We start from the raw sequence: 17,465 nt of genomic DNA on the forward strand, positions 1-17,465 counted from the left end.
AGGCACTGTTGTGCTTTCTTGGGCGTAGCGTCAAAGTGGGTGGACCAGGACAGATTGTTGCTGATAGGCACACCAAGAGTTTGAAGCTGTCAACCATCTCCACCTCAGCACCATTGATGCAGACAGGGGTGTGTATGACAATTTGCTTCCTGAAGTCAATGACCAGCTCTTTAGTTTTGCTGACGTTGAGGGAGAGATTGTTGTTATTACACCACTCCACTAGGTTCTCCATCTCCCTCCTGTATTCTGACTCGTTGTTGTTCGACATCCGACCCACTACGGTCGTGCCGTTAGGGGCTGGTTTAGCACACTGGGCTAAATAGCTGGCTTTTAAAGCAGACCGAGGCAGGCCAGCAGCACGGTTCAATTCCCGTACCAGCCTCCCAGAACAGGCGCCGGAATGTGGCGACTAGGGGCTTTTCACAGTAACTTCATTTGAAGCCTACTTGTGACAATAAGCGATTTTCATTTAATTTCAAACGGCTAGTTTTGACAAGTCGCATACAATTTATTCAAAATACACAAAATTCATTGTGTGTATTGCCAACAAACTCACTGGTCCATCTCATTCATAATCCTTGCCCAAATTGGTTAATAATTTACAAGAGCTGATAGTTCCATTTGAAAAGAGGTTAATTGAAGATTGAATAAATATAACCAAAGCTTTTAAAGTGAGGGGAATCTACTGCAAATTTGGAGGGGCATTTTGTGCAAGGTTAGGACAGGATAACCAGGTTGCACACAAAATTGAATTGAAGTGAGCTGCCTCTGCACAGTCAAGTCACCTTGCAAAACAGAACTAATGCAGCATAAAAAAATAATAGCTCAATTGCAGTGTTCAAAAAGGAACTGGACCAATTTCACTAAGTGGTTGGAGATGCATAAATTGAGAGTACAAAAAGGTTACAAAAAAAAAAAGCAGTAACAATTACGTCAATAGGATGAAATGATGCAGCGTGCTGTTGGACTTCCTTTATTTCTCATTCCTTTGCTCTGAAACTAATCACATTTAATCACACAAATCTCAAGAAGGACTAAATTAAAACAAAAAGACTCCCTATATCAATAATTTGCTTTGAATATGGTTAATATAATTGCTTTGAAAGAACAAAACAATCTCCAGTACTTCCAGATATTATGTATTTTCAATTATCCAGAAAATAACAGTAGGTTGGTTTAAAAAAAACCTGAACAATCACCACAATATTAGGATTCAACATCATCCCAAAATTAGTTATTTGGGTAACACATGCACAGAATGTCTACACCAACATTCTTGTATTTGAAAATAAAATCCAATTTACTTTTTCCAGAAACATACATAGATCCAAGAATTAATTTTCCTTCAAATTACACACCGAGTCATGTTGCTTTCCACAATTCACTCAATGGGTTCCGGGTGGTAGTTTCAATCCGAGTGAAATACAGATGACAATTACCAGAATCATCAAAAGTAAGGGGTGGTTTAGCTCAGTGGAGGGCTGGTTTAGCATAGTGGGCTAGACAGCTGGTTTGTGATGCAGAACAAGGCCAGCAGCACGGGTTCAATTCCCATTTCAGCTTACCCGAACAGGCGCCAGAATGTGGCGCCTAGGGGCTTTTCACAGTAACTTCATACTTGTGACAATAAAAGGTTATTATTATTATTATTATTGAGCAAACCCGACAGAAAAATAAATTCATCCGAATTCAATCTGGATTAGTTTTGTGCAAATTAAGGGCATTAAAAAAAAAAACACTGAATAAAATCTGCTTCAGTAATCACACCATCTCGAAAACAAGCTCAGGCACTTTGAAATAATTGTAAGGAAACAAATTGAATTCTTTTTTGACAACAATAGACTTGAAATAATGTTCATCTTCAAGTTCTTAATTTTGCACAATGACTTCTGAAAGTATAAACTTGTACACTCTTGTTTCACCAGAGATTAAGAAAATGTTTTTACATTTATAAGCACATTCTCACCTCTTTCTGCCATCTGTTTGATGAGTTGGTGTTCTCCCCATTTATTCATGTATTTTAGAATATCTTGCTCACTAGCCTTAAACAAAAATACACAATTAATTTATAATAAAATGTCTAGCATCCGGAGGGAAGCTGGTATCATACAGGATATTCAAAGCCAGTTCATTCTAACTCTGTAATGCTTTAATAAAATGTACATTTAGTACCTGCTTATACCCGAACCATTAGCATGTCATCCCTTAAAGGACAATAAACAAATCTAGAAGTATAATGTGAAACTTGAAGTTGTATCAAAAATGTCTTTATAAAAGTTGATCTCAAGGAAGGATATGTGACTTAGCAAAAAGAATGCTACAGAAGAGTTTTAAAAATAAATTTAGAGTACCCAATTCTTTTTTTTAAATAAAGAGGCAATTTAACGTGGCCAATTCACCTACCGTGCACATCTTTTTGGGTTGTGGGGTGAGACCCACGCAGACATGGGGAAATAGTGCAAACTCCACACAATCAGTGAATCAGGGCCGGGATTGAACCTGGGTCCTCGGCACCATGAGACAGCAGACATTTAAAGAGTTAACCAGAGTCATCATGGTTCATGGCACGATTGCCTGTTAATGACTTCTTTACTGCAAAAACCCACACTTCAGAATCTAAAAACAGTGTCAGCTGTTCAGGTGCAAATTCAATTAAACAGGCAAATCACAGCCCATAAACTGAAGTCTGGATGCTACCATCACAGACTGAGCTGATATATCGAAAACCTGGAACACTGGAAAAGGTCAGTGTCCAGGGTCCCAGGTTCGAATCACAGCTTGGGCCACTGTCTGTTATGGAGTCTGCACGTTCTCCCCGTGTCTGCATGGGTTTCCTCCGGTTTCCTCCCACAAGTCTTGAAAGACGAGCCGTTAGGTAACTTGGACATTTTGAATTCTCCCTCCGTGTACCCGAAAAGGCGCCGGAATGTGGCAACTAGGGGCTTTTCATGGTAATTTCATTGCAATGTTAATGTAAGCCTACTTGAGACAATAAAGATTATTATAATGTGGCTTTCATTAGAGAAAAGCCAGGGGTTGCCTTTACATTCCAGGATGAGTTTGGAATAGAAAGTAACTTTCCCAGACAAGAGCAGGATCCAATGGTGCTTTACGTGATCTAACCCGATCTGGTTGTGAATGGCTAAACCGGTTTGGTATATCCATTCAAATCTGCATATCTTGGACTTAAGGAGATGAGGGATGAACCAGGAAATGGCCAGTGTGAAACAGAGTGATGATTTTAATGGAGATGAGGATGTAGTTGAGCAGATCGTAGCTCTGAAAATGTTGTGATTAATGGATAGCCAAAGGTTAGAGATTTGAGATTTTAAGAATGCAATTTTGCATTTTAGGGAGCTGTCTCAAACAAACTAATTTGGGGTTCTTTCACCATTTTTGAAAGCTGCCACAAACAGACCAATTTGGATTACACAAAGTTGTCCTTCTTCCTTTGGTATCCTTCTTAATAAAAGTTAACTGTGAGCTTTGCGCATGAGCAGTGGGAGAGGTCACATACGGAGTGAGACACAGAGTGAATTTTAAACTTGGGAACTTGAAACTAGAGTGGGAATTGAATTGGTGTGTTTTTCCCTCTCCTTTTTTTTATAAGTTTAGTAGTCCAGTTAAAAGGTTAGTTAGGATCTCGCCCACCCAGATAGCTGAGGGGCAGTTATCTATCCATCAGCTAAAGCCTGAAAGAGGTGTTGATTACTTGCCTTTGAAGCTTAACTGGTGTGTGTCATCGGAGTCATCTCAGCTCTATTTAAGACAAGGGTTTCAAAGCGCACTCAGCACGCACTAGTTGTGGGAGAGGCCATATCCGGAGTGAGACAGAGTGAGTTTTAAACTTGCGAATTTGAAACAGAGTGGAGATTGAATTCAGATGGATCTTGTCCTACTACAGCTGAGGCTGCAAGGGAGAGAGTTGATTGGTAAGTAGTGAGTAAAGTTGGTAAGACTTCACAAGTTTTATCACTCAGTTTATAATCTGCAAGCGCTTTAATTGGTAGTGACAAGGAAAAAGGGCCATAGAGAATTGGATTTAATCAAATATCAATCCTCTTCCAACGGTTTAATGTAAAGGGGCAAGTCATGGCAGGAGAGTTCAAAGCGTTGGTTTGCTCTCCTTGCTCTATTTTAGAGGCTGGGAACATTTTCAGTGTCCGTGACCAGCACGTCTGCCGGGAGTGTCCCCAGCTGCAGCTCCTGGAAGCCCAGGTTTCAGAGTTGGAGCAATGGCTGGGGACACTGTGGAGCATCTGAGAGGTGGAGAATATTGTGGATAGCGCCCATAGAGAGGTAGTCACACCGCAGGCTGACTCTGCAGGCAGGAAAGGAATGGGTGACCACCAGGGAGAGCAAGAGAGCTAGGCAGGCAGTGCAGGGATCTCCTGTGGCTATTCCCTTGCAAACATATTTACCGCTTTGCATACTGTTGAGGGGAATGACCTCTTGGGGAAAGCAGCCGGCAAATCCGTTGCACCACAGTTGGTTCTGCTACAGAGGGAACGAGTAAAAGGTGTGGAAATACAATAGTTATAGGGAATTCAATTAAGGGGAATAATAAATAGTTGTTTCTTTGGCCGCAAATGAGTCTCCAGGATGGTATGTTGCCTTCCATGAAGCTATGGTCAAGGATGTCTCGGACTAGTTGCAGGTCATTCTGGAGGGGGAGGGTGAACAGCCAGTGGTCGTGGTACAACCACATAGATTTTTAAAAAGTGATGAGGTCCTAAAAGCAGAATATAGGGAGTTAGGAAGAAAGTTGAGAAGTCTGATCTCAAAAGGTAGTGATCTCAGAATAATTACCAGTGCCACATGCTAGTCAGAATAGAAATAGGATATACCGGAGGAATACCTCGCTGGGGGGTGGAGAAACACTGGGCAGGTTACACCTGGGCAGGACTGGGACTGATGAAAGAGGGAGCGTATTTCCTTGAGTGGTTGGGAAGAGTTTAAACTAAAATGGTAGGGGGCTGGGAGCCTATGCAAGGCGTCAGACAAAACCAAAAGACAGAAAGGGGAATAAGAAAAGTGATAGGCAGAGAAACCAAGGGCCAGATTCAAACAGGTCACAGTAAAAAATATTAGGAGCGAGGCAAGTAATGTTATAAAGGCAAGCTTAGGCAGCACAGTGGCGCAGTGGATAGCATTGCTGCCTCACGGCGCCGAGGTCCCAGGTTCGATCCCGGCTCTGGGTCACTGTGTGGAGTTTGCACATTCTCCCTGTGTTTGCATGGGTTTCGTCCCCACAACTCAAAAGATGTGCAGGGTAGGTGGATTGGCCACACTAAAATTGCCCATTAATTGGAAAAAAAAATTGGGTACTCCCAATTTTTAAAAAAGGTTAGCTTAAAGGCTTTGTGCCTCATCACGCAGAACATTCGCAATAAAGCGATGAACTAATCGCGCAAATGGACGTAAACAGGTGTGATATAATCGGGATTACAGAGATATTGCTGCAGGGTGACCAGGGATGGGAACCAAATGTCATGTGGTGTTCAGTATTTAGGAAGGACAAACAAAAAGGAAACGGCAGTGGATTGGCAGTACTGGTTAAAGAGGAAATTAACACAATAGCAAGGAAGGATATTAGCTCTGACAATATGGAATCTGTCTGGGTAGAGCTGAGAAACACAAACGGGAAAAAAAAATTAGTGGGTGCCGTACATAGACCCCCTAAACTGCAGTGGTGATATTGGTAATGGCATTAAACAGGAAGTTAGAGACGCAGGAGATAAAGGAACGCCTGTAATTATGGGTGACTTTAATCTGCATATAGATCGGGAAAATCAAAATTAGCCACAACGCCATAGAGGAGGAATCTCTGGAGTGTATACGGGATGGTTTTCTGGACCAATAAGCTGAGGAACCAACTAGAGCAAGCCATCCTAGGCGGTGTAATGAGAATGGAATCATTGGTAATCTAGTTGAGCAAGTCTCCTGGGAATGAGCGACCATAATGTGATAGAATTTTTCATCAAGATGGAGAGCCATCAGAGAGCAAGGTCCTGAATCTTAATGAAGGAATCTACCATGGTGAGGCGCAGGTTAGCTATGGCAGATTAGGAAAGGTTACTTAAAGGGATGACAGTGGATAAGCAATGGCAAACATTCAAGGAGTGCATGACGAACTGCAACACTTGTTCATTCCTGTCCAGCACAAAGGTAAAATGGGAAAGGGGGCCAATCCATGGCTTACAAGGGAAGGTAGAGATATTATTCGATCTAAAGAAGCATACAAATTGGCCAAAATGAAGTCTGAGAATTGGGTGCAGTTTAGAATTCAGCAAGCAAGTGCCAAGGGATGGATTAAGAAGGGGAAAATAGTGTACGAGTGTAAGCTTGCAGGGAACATACCTGTAGAAACTTTTACAGTGAGTTATGTGAAGAGAAAAAGATTAGTGAAGACAAATGTAGGTCCCACAGTCAGAAATAGGGGAATGTGCAACAGGGGACAAATAAATTGCTGAACAACTAACCACATACTTTGATTTTGTCTGTACAAATGAGGCCAAACTCAGATACCAGAAATGTTGAGGAACACAGGGTTTAGTAAGAGGGAGGAACTGAAGGAGATCAATATTTGTAGAGAAATGTTATTGAGGAAATTGATGGGATTGAAGGCTGATAAATCTGTTGCTAACTTTGGTTGGCTCTTAATTCGTTGCTCGTTGTGTCTTTATTTAATTTGCTCTGTTTCTATAACCTTTGCTCTAGAGTCGCCAGGTATCAAGTTCAAGTACTGATCAATAACTCGACACACCAATTAGTAAGATTCAAATCAAAACACATTTATTATACACAGCCAATCACTACTCATGCATAAAACTCTACTTTCTAGACTATCTCTATCACTAAAAGGCCTATACTTAGCTTCGGAACTGGCCCACCAGGTCAGGGGAACAAATGGCCTTTCGTTCGATTCGGAGTCTGCAGGATTCAAAAGTTGGTATGGACTGGTAGCTAGGAGCGCCTATCTCATAGCGTGCGTTGACTGGAGACTTACTTGGCTGGTGCGGCAGCGAGGCAGTTCACTGTCAAGGGGTGGTTCGCGCTGCTGAATGACCCTGCCAAGAAGGACAAATTGAACTTGGGGGCTCTACTTTATAGTCCCCAGGGGCTTCGTGCTGTTCGGGTCAGACCCCATATCTGATTCCAAGTGATTGGACTACGTTCCGATCACTGGGATCGATTTCTCCAATACTGGAGCCGTTCCCTCATCGCTGGGCGGTCCCCAAGTGTCCGTTGGCCTAACTTCCGGTGGCGCCCTCGAGGAAGCGGGTCGCAGGTCGGATTGCTCCCGTCCGCGATGGGCAAACGGACATTTGCGGCACCTGCGACCTGGTAGGTTGAGGAGACGATAGGGAAGAGGCTTCCTCCCCCCCCCCCCCCCCCCGGGGTATGAGCAGCTGAACCAGAAGCGGTTGAGTGGAGCGGCAGGGCTCGAAGCGGGAGCAGCGGGGACCCCAGGCCGGGCGGCGAAACATGGCGGACGGCGGGGACCAGGGAGCGGAGGCTCACTGGCCAAGGGAGCAGCTGATGGAGTTTTTTTAAGAACTGCTTCGCCGAATTAAAGAGTGACACGTTGGACCCGATGAGGGCGGTAATGGACCGAATGGTCGAGGCGCAGGCGGTCCAGAAGGCGCTCAGGGAGGTCGAGGGGAATCTCTCCAGCCAGGCGGACACAGTGGCGGAGCTGGAGCACAAGGTGGAAGAGCTGAACACCCACCAGAGGAAGATGCAGGAGCAGCTTGAAGAGCTGGGGAACAGAGCCAGGAGGCAGAATTTGAGGATCGTTGGCCTCCCAGAGGACTGCGAGGGGTCGGATGTTGTGGCATACGTGAAAGGTATGCTCGAGGCGCTGGTGGGGCCGGAGGCCTTCCCCCGACCTGAGTTGGATGGGGCGCATAGAGCCCCCGCAAGGAAGCCCAGGACGGGCGACCGACCGAGGGCCTTGGTGGTCCGCTTTCACCAGCTTGCCGACAGGGATCGTGCTGCGATGGGCCAAGGCGGAGAGGAGCAGCAGATGGGAGAATTGCGAGCTGCGCATTTACCAGGACCTGGGAATGGAGCTGGCCAAGAGGCGTGCAAGATTCATCAAGGTGAAGGCAGCCCTCTACAAAAAGGTGAGGTTTGGAATGCTGTATCCTGCGAAGCGGTGGGTTACGTTTGAGGAACTCCACTACTATTTTGAGACACTGGAGCAGGTTTGGACTTTTATCAAAGAAAAGCTGGACTTGAACTAAAGGGCACTTAGTTTTTTCAGTGCAGAACTTGAACTAAGGGACTCTGGGCCCTCAGAGCTTTTGTGTGGCGGTGGTTTGTTAGATTATCCTGCACTGTAATGTTATATCCAAGATTGTTTTCAGCCTGGACAGGGAGCAGGGGCTGGAGGGCCCACTCTGTGGGGTGTTTGTGGGATATTGCATAGAGGGGGGGTGGGGGTAAAGAGAGGGGGCCTGCAAAGGGCCCTTTTAGGACTCTGGGTCCTCAGAGCTTTTGTGTGGCAGCGGTTTCATAGATTATCATAGATTATCATAGAAATTACAGTGCAGAAGGAGGCCATTCAGCCCATCGAGCCTGCACCGGCTCTTGGAAAGAGCACCCTACCCAAGGTCAACACCGTCACCCTATCCCCATAACCCAGTAACCCCACCCAACACTAAGGGCAATTTTGGACACTAAGGGCAATTTATCATGGCCAATCCACCTAACCCGCACATCTTTGGACTGTGGGAGGAAACCGGAGCACCCGGAGGAAACCCACGCACACACAGGGAGGATGTGCAGACTCCGCACAGACAGTGACCCAAGCCAGAATCGAACCTGGGACCCTGGAGCTGTGAAGCAATTGTGCTATCCACAAGGCTACCGTGCTGCCCTTGTTAGATTATCCTGCACTGTAATGTTATATCCAAGATTGTTTTCAGCCTGGACAGGGAGCAGGGGCTGGAGGGCGCACTGTGTGGGGTGTTTGTGGGAGATTGCATAGAGGGGGGGGTGGAGGTAAAGAGAGGGGCCCTGCAAAGGGCCCTTTTGGCGGGAGTTCGGGGCCTCGGAGAGGGGGATGGGCTAGGGGCTGGTCAAGGGACATGGAAGGGAACGGGGAGATACGATCAGGTTAATGGGTCCTTGGTGTGTGAGGGGAGGGACCGAGTGCTCAGGTAGGAGACAGACAGGCGCCAAGGGCAGGAGTCAGCGTAGGTCAGGTGGCACCAGGGAGAGGAGGAGGAGGGGCGGGCTAGGGCCAGGCGCGGGGCTGGCCTGGCAGGTCAGGCCTTGGAGGCTGGGCTGGGACAGACGGGAAGGGGAGCAGCGGAGACTTGGGAGGGGGGGGGGAAGAGACGAGGGAACCCCTGAGGGAGAGAGTCGTTGAACTCTCAGTGAGCGGTACAGGAAACCGATAGCAGCAGCACCTTGGGGGGGGGGGAGAGAGAGAGAGAGAGGAGCGAGAAGGAGGGTTAGAGCCACGTTAGTTTAGTTGAACACGTGGGGCATGGCAGAGTTGATAGGGGAAATGTATTGTTAACATGTTTATTCGTTCCCACTGTTTGTTTTCACTATGTTAAGGCCCTTTGCATAGGCCCTGTGATCTCTCTGGAAATGTTACAAATTTGTTTTAAATAAAAAAATAAAATGTTTAAAAAAGTGTCCGTTGGCCTTCCTTTGTCTTGGCTCCTGCTGGCGCCGAGGAATCTGGCTTGGCCTTATTCACCTTACATGTTTCAATTGTTCCCGGGGATCGCTCATTAGTATGCAGATGGCTGTGAGTTTCAGTGCTGTCTGGGTTTCTACAAGTTCTAATACACAGGAGATTTTGCACTTGCTAATATTTGCCTGTGTTGGCTGAATTTCCCTGTAGTCTTTGCGGATCTCCATTTTAAGTCAGGAAGTGGCCAATCCAGGTGGCTACACTCCCTCCTTGTGATCCCGAACGCGAAGCGTGAAGGATCACATAACTGCGTTGTCTTCACTTCCTGACCCAGCGAGCACTCTTTCCATGGCCTCTACACTGATCATAACTATGTATGAAAATTTTTAACTAACAATTCTAAGTGGCGCTATGTCTTAACAGGGACATGCATTACAACATTTAAAAAAAACGGTACCTCTAACTATCCGCAATAAACTATCCTCACTCAATCAAAATTAATCTACAACACTTTAAATGTACAAATAGCAGCAAAACAAGTTTGTCTGGCTTGGCAGTCAAGCACCGAGGTTTACATTTCTTTATTGAACAAAAACACACGGAAAACGGGTGCACTTTAAATTCACATGAGGGGGTGGGGGGTTTGATTAAGTCCAAAAATAGGGAACCCAAGTGTGTATACCGGGGTGCGAGAGCGGTAGGCTCTCCGTCGCCATTTTCTGAGTCTAAGTGTCTGCACGACACTGCAGAGTATCGCCAGTACTAAGAGTAATTCTACAATGTACGATAGTGAATACCAGATTAGAAACTTGTCACACCAGGTCAGGGTGTCGGTAACTATCTCGGGGTTAACTATGTCAGGGTGTAGTGTATGGTAGGGGTGGGAATCATTCACGGCCTGTGTGGTAGGGGTCAGGGAGGTAGCATCCGCATGCAACTGAAGGGACCCTGTTAAGATCCAGGTGAACATGAAGGTTGTCTTCATCTTTCCGTCTTTCTGTCTTCTTTTTCTTCCTCTGGAGTTCCTGAGGTTCCGGAGTTCTATGGACACAAGCATAATATGTTACTATCTTGTGTAATATCTTGAATGTTAGCATGTCTGCCTTTTAGTGCCAATTTCCCTTTATAATTGGTCACCATGTGTGACTCCCTCTTTTTTTTTTTTAAAAACTGAATATTCGGACAAGACATCTAAGAACATACTGCCGTACTGCGAGCCGTCTCGCAGCCGGTGTCATTTACCATCCTAGTGTTTGAGGATGTAAATAGCAGAGGGAAGCAACCAATGGTTGCCAAAACCAAACAAAAAGAATTTTGAACATAATGAGCCAAAAATGGGCCGCGGCGGGTAAGATTTGGATGGAATCCCCAGGTAGGACGGTGATCAGTGCCGTATGTGCTCTACCCGAGCGTAGCTGACCAGAGGGGGGTCCTCAGGCAAGGCGGAGACCAATGCCGTTTCTCCACTGCCTGAGCAACCGGCAAGAACGGGCAAAAAATGTAGTCATCGTGGAGGGTTGCTGTAAAGGTTCTACCGTCAAACCAGAAGAGCAGTTATGAATGGGGGCTGGCAAGCTCGCAGCGGTTTCTGCCGATAAGCGTGCTGGCAAATTTCCACAGGTTTCTGCCGACAAATATGGCGTGTGGCCGTGAAACGTCCGAGTTTTTAAACAACACATAACAGTAACATTAATGAACAAACATTGAACAACATGCTGCAGGTTCCATCAGAAAGGACATCGTAAATCACATTTGGACTGGGGTGTAACTAGCATATGGAGGGAGTGCAGCATGACCGAAGAGAGGAAGGAGGAGCGAAACAAAAATGAAGCGGCATTGCTGAGGTAACGCTGCCATGAGAAGTGGTGGGTAAGTGCGCACAGTTTACATGGGGCAGCTGGGACCTTGTAGCTGCTGTGGGTGGTGTTCTCTTTAATATCTGGGGGCGAGTCTAGCTGGTGGTGGGGGTCTCCTGCAATCTCGGGCAAAGGCTACCGACAGTTGTAACATGACCCCTGGGGCACACAAGGTGGAGCAAGCTCTCTGGTGCATTGTTCCCTTGGGTATGGTTCCCTGGGTTGGGGGGGGGGGGGGGGGGAAAGAGGGGGGGGGTGCTGTTAGTGTCGTTGCTGGTTCGGGGGGCATTGGTGGGCTGATTCCGTTGCTGTTTCAGGGGGGCTTGACATTCTCGCGCGTAATGTGCTAACTGTCCACAATTGTAGCATTCCTGGGATTTAGGCTGCTGTGGGCTATTTCCCTCATTTACCCATTTGGGGTTCTGGTGCGTCTTGGGACAACCTCTTTAAACCCCATTTTTCATTGTGCGCTTCTTCCGAGGGGGTCATAATTGGTACAGGCTTTTTGTCCTGCCTCTGTGGCATGGGAGATAAGGGTGCGGGTCCATTTGACCATGTTGTATTAGAACGCGCCCATTTGTCCCAAGTTTCCAAAAACTGCTGTAAAATGAATCCACAGGCGTCCAGCAAACGGTGTGGGGTGTTCTGTCTTCTTCTGCCTGCACTGATTCAGGCCTTCTACTGGGTCACCTCTGTTGTAACCGATCACATCTAGGATCGCTGTGTGCATCTCTGCAAGGGTGCCTCCTCCTACATTCTGTGGGTCGGGAAGGGCTGCTACGACCAAAGGATCTAAGCTCAAAACGGTGAGCTTCACTTGCCCACGCTCATCCAGGCCGTACATGGTCGCCTGCTGCTTCACTCTGGCAAAGAAGTGGTGGGGGTCTGAGGTGGGGTGGAACGGGGTGATCTTTTCGCACGCGTCCCGTAATTGGGTCACGGTTAAGGGGGCGTGTAAAGGAATTCCGCGTCTCCTTCCGATGTGACTGTGCGGTGGGTGGTTACTGGATTCGTGGGTGCCTGATCTATCTGCTCGGTGGGGGGTTGGGGTGCTTTTCTCTTTTGGGGCTTTCCTTGCGCACATGTTCCCTGAACATATCTCTGCGCGGTTTCATTTAATTCTTGCCAATCAGGGCCGTCTTCCTCATCTAATTGGGATCCATAGGTGCTCTGGAACCCATTCTGGACTGAAAGCAAAGACTGCAGTTCCGCAATCTGCTTCCGGCACTTTGCGTGATCTAATGAGCTTCGTCTGTGCTCAGTGATGGTAGCATGGAGTGCTCTTAACGCTGCCTTTAGATCGCTGCACTGCCTTTGCAGTCTTGGTCTCTTCTCTTACCAGGGCTTCACGTTGCGTGTCCTGATAGGCCTTCTCATATTGGGTTTGGAAGCTGCTCAGATGCGCTAGACAAGACTGGTGTGCCCTCTTGGCATCATCCACCTCTCCGTCCTTTGCTGCCAACTTCCTTCTTAATTCTATATTGTCCCTTTCGATCTCACTAACATCGACCTTGCTCATTCGATGGCTCTCTTCTACCTCTTTGCGGCGTGTCTGAACGACCTCCTCTGTGCCTCGCAATTGTGCCAAACAGGACACAATTGCCATCGGCTTTCCCTAAGCTCTTCTTATGGATCTCTGACAGGTTCTCCCACCAAGTATGTCCTATACTCCCGGGACCGGTTTCCTCATTATCACAGAATTCACTCCAAAGGGGCCATCCTTTCCCTTTGAGATATTTTCTGATCTCTTCTTCCAAAACGGGACACTGTCCTACTCTGCTGCTGGTCGCTGCGACCTCAAATTCCTGGGGGTTCAAGAGGCGTTCCATTGCCTTCATTACCATTTTTCTTTTCTGAATGCTTTCTTTTAAAATTTAGAACGAGGGGTACTAAGGCAGTGCTGCAATACGGGTACGGCGTTCGCTGTTTTCCGGAATACAAACCCCCGACAGTTTTTCGCAACAAAAATCTATCAGTTTTACCTTATAGCCCTGTTAGTTACGCATGCATTAACACGCTTCCGAATTATGAAGATTGATCAGAACTGCTTGAACACTTGTGGTTTCTCGGTTCCCAATTGGATTCTCAATTCAAATTTTGGGTTCTCCCGGAGTGGTTAGTCCACTTCTAAATCGGGTCCCGTCAGGATGTCGCCAGTAAATGTTGCTAACTTTGGTTGGCTCTTAATTCATTGCTCGTTGTGTCTTTATTTAATTTGCTCTGTTTCTATAACCTTTGCTCTAGAGTCGCCAGGTATCAAGTTCAAGTACTGATCAATAACTCGACACACCAATTAGTAAGATTCAAATCAAAACACATTTATTATACACAGTCAATCACTACTCATGCATAAAACTCTACTTACTAGAATATCTCGATCTAAAAGGCCTATACTTGGCTTCGGAACTGGCCCACCAGGTATGGGGAACAAATGGCCTTTCGTTCAATTCTGAGTCTGCAGGATTCAAAAGCTGGTATGGACTGGTAGCTAGGAGCGCCTATCTCGTAGCGTGCGTTGACTGGAGACTTACTTGGTTGATGCGGCAGCTCGGCAGTTCACGGTCAAGGGTCGGTTCGCGCTGCTGAGTGACCCTGCCAAGAAGGACAAATTGAACTTGGGGACTCTACTTTATAGTCCCATGGGGCTTTGCGCCGTTCGGGGCAGACCCCATATCTGGTTCCAAGTGATTGGACTACGTTCCGATCACTTGGATCGATTTCTCCAATACTGGAGCCGTTTCCTGATCGCTGGGCGGTCCCCGAGTGTCCGTTGGCCTTCCTTTGTCTTGGCTCCTGCTGGCACCGAGGAGTCTGGCTTGGCCTTATTCACCTTACATGTTTCAATTGTTCCCGGGGATCGCTCATTAGTATGCAGATGGCTGTGAGTTTCAGTGCTGTCTGGGTTTCTACAACTTCTAATACACAGGAGATTTTGCACTTGCTAGTTTTTGCCTGTGTTGGCTGAATTTCCCTGTAGTCTTTGTGGATCTCCATTTTAAGTCGGGAAGTGGCCAACCCAGGTGGCTACAAATCCACAGAGGCTGATAATCTACACCCCAGAGTACTTCAGGATGTGGCTCTAGAAATAGTGGATGCATTGATGGGCATCTTCAATGATTCTATAGACTCGGAACATTTCTCGCAGATAGGATAGCTAACATAACTCCACTATTTAAGAATGGCGGGAGAGAGAAAACAGGGAATGATAGACCAGTAAGCCTGATGTCAGTAGTGGGGAAAATTCTAGAATCCATTATCAAAGATATTATAGCAGAGCACTTCGAAAATAGTGGCAGGATCTAGAGTCAGCATGGAGGAGAAATCATGCTCGACAAACGTACTGGAATTCTTCAAGGATGTTATAGTAGAGATAACCAAGAGGGAGCCAGTGGATGTGGTATATTTAGACTTTCAGAAGGCTTTTGACAAAGTTCCATGTAAGAGATTGGTGTGTAAAATGAAAGTGCATGGGATTAGTGAGAGTGCATCGAGATGCATAGAAAACTGGTTGAAAGGCAAAGAGTAGGAATTAATGGGTCTTTTTCAAATTGGCAGGCAGTGACTAGTGGAGTACTGTAGTGATCAATGCTAGAACCCCAGCTATTCACAATATATATATATAAATGATTTAGATGAGGGAACAAAATGTAATATCTCCACATTTGCAGATGACACCGAGTGGGAGAGTGAGGAGGATGTAGAGATCCTTCAGTATGATTTGGATAAGTTGAATAAGTGGGCAAACGAATGGCAGATGCAGTATAATTTGGAGAAATACGATGCTATCAATCGATGGTAGCAAAAACGAGATGGCAAACTATTATCTGAATGGCCATAAATCAGACTTGGGTGTCCTTGTGCACCAGTCACTGAAAGTAAGCATGCAGGTCCAGTAGGCGGTAAAGGCGGCAAATGGTATGTTTGCCTTAATAGTGAGAGGATTCAAGTACAGGAGTAGGGATGACTTGCTGCAAATACACAGGGCCTTGGTGAGGCCACATGTTGAATATTGTATGCAGTTTTGGTCTCCTTATCTAAGGAAGGATGTTCTTGCTCTAAAGGCAGCGCAGTGGAGGTTTACCAGACTGATTCCTGGGGTGATGGGACTGACGTACGAGGACCGATTGAATTGGTTAGAATTACATTCACTGGAGTTTAGAAGAATAAGGGGGAAAATCTCATAATAACCTATAAAATTCTAACAGGACTAGGCAGGGTAGAGGCAGGAAAGATATTCCCGATGGTGGGTACGTCCAGACCCAGGGTTCACAGTCTGGGGATACGGGGTCGACTATTTAGGACTGAGATGAGGAGAAATTTCTTCACCCACAGTGGTCGGCTTGTGGAATTCGTTATCACAGAAAGTAGTTGATACCAAAACGTTTTCAAGAAGCAGTTAGATATAGCGCTTGGGGCAAAGGGGATCAAAGGATACAAGGGGAAAGCGGGATTAAGCTATTGAGTTGGATGATCATTCATGATCATAATGAATGGCAGAGCAGGCTCGAATTGCCGAATGGCCTCCTCCTGCTCCTATTTTCCATGTTTCTAACTTTCTTTCAACCACTGATAAATGTTTAATAAAGATTATGGTTATAGTCATAGCTGTTTACAGCATGGAAACAGACCCTTCGGCCCAGCCTGTCCATGCCGCCCAGTTTCTATTACTAAGGTAGTCCCACTTGCCCGCATTTGGCCATAAGCCTCTATACCCACCCTGCCCATGTAACTGTCTCACTGTTTTGTTTTGTTTTTTTTATAAAAAGGAAAAAATTGTACCTGCCTCTACCATTGCCTCCGGAAGTTCATTCCAGATGCTCATCACCCTCTGTGATTTCCCCTCTGCTCTCTTTTGTATCTCTCCCCTCTCACCTTAAACCTATGCCCTCTAGTTCTAGATTCCTCTACCTTCGGGAAAAGATGTTGACTATCTACCTTATCTATGCTCCTCATTATTTTATAGACTTCTATAAGATCACCGCTATGCCTCCTACGTTCCAGGGAAAAAAGTCCCAGCCTATCCAGCCTCTCCTTATAACTCAGACCATTAAGTCCTGGTAGCATCCTCTTAAATTTCTTCTGCACTCTTTCTAGCTTAACAATATCCCAATATCCCTCTTATAATAGGGTGACCAGAACTAAACAGTATTCCATGTTTGATCTTATCGATGTCTTGTACAACTTCAACAAGACATCCCAACTCCTGTATTCAATATTCTGACCAATAAAACAGAGCATGCTGAATGCCTTCTTCACCACCCTGTACACCTGTGACTCCACCTTCAAGGAGCTATGAACCTGTACCTCTAGAGCTCTTGTTCTGTAACTACCATTAACTGAGTAGGTCCTGCCCTAATCATAGAATTTACAGTGCAGAAGGAGGCCATTTAGCATGGCCAATCTACCTAACCCGCACATCTTTGGACTGTGCGAGGAAACTGGAGCACCCGGAGGAAACCACGCAGACGCGGGGAGAACATGCAGACGCCGCACAGACAGTGACCCAAGCTGAGAATTGAACCTGGCACCCTGGAGCTGTGAAGCAAGTGTGCTACCATGCTGCCCTGATTTCTACCAAAATGTATCACCTCACATTTATCCAAATTAAACTCCATCTACCAACCACTGGCCCAATTGGTCAAGATCCTGTTGCAATCTTATATAACCTTCTTCACTATCCACTATGCCACCAGTCCTGGTGTCATCTGCAAACTTACTAACCATGCCTCCTATATTCTCATCCAAATCATTTATATCACAAATAACAGTGGGCCTAGCACCGATCACTTAAGGTACACCACTGGTAGCAGGCCTCCAGTCTGAAATACAACGCTCCACAACCACCGTTTGGCTTTGGCCGCCAAGCCAATTTTGTATCCAACTGGCTACCTCACCCTGGATTCCATGAGATTTAACCTTTTTGCAACAACCTACCATGTGGTAACTTGTCAAAG

General features: G+C 46.2%; 1 protein-coding gene across 5 annotated transcripts in view; it reads right to left on the reverse strand.

The window, feature by feature from the left end:
- The window catches only part of btbd7 (BTB (POZ) domain containing 7), a 94,235-nt gene that overhangs the window by 31,727 nt on the left and 45,043 nt on the right, over window positions 1–17,465 (reverse strand). For 4 of the 5 annotated variants that reach the window (XM_072492513.1, XM_072492485.1, XM_072492493.1 and 1 more), the window contains one exon: window positions 1,967–2,042. In XM_072492513.1, the coding sequence (XP_072348614.1) occupies window positions 1,967–2,042 (76 nt within the window). Of the gene's footprint in view, window positions 1–1,966; window positions 2,043–8,820; window positions 10,697–17,465 lie in introns of those variants that run through there. The other variant, XM_072492528.1, reaches the window with a different exon arrangement.

This window comes from Scyliorhinus torazame, chromosome 2 (assembly GCF_047496885.1).
Source record: "Scyliorhinus torazame isolate Kashiwa2021f chromosome 2, sScyTor2.1, whole genome shotgun sequence".
In the NCBI taxonomy this organism is placed as follows: Eukaryota; Metazoa; Chordata; class Chondrichthyes; order Carcharhiniformes; family Scyliorhinidae; genus Scyliorhinus; species Scyliorhinus torazame.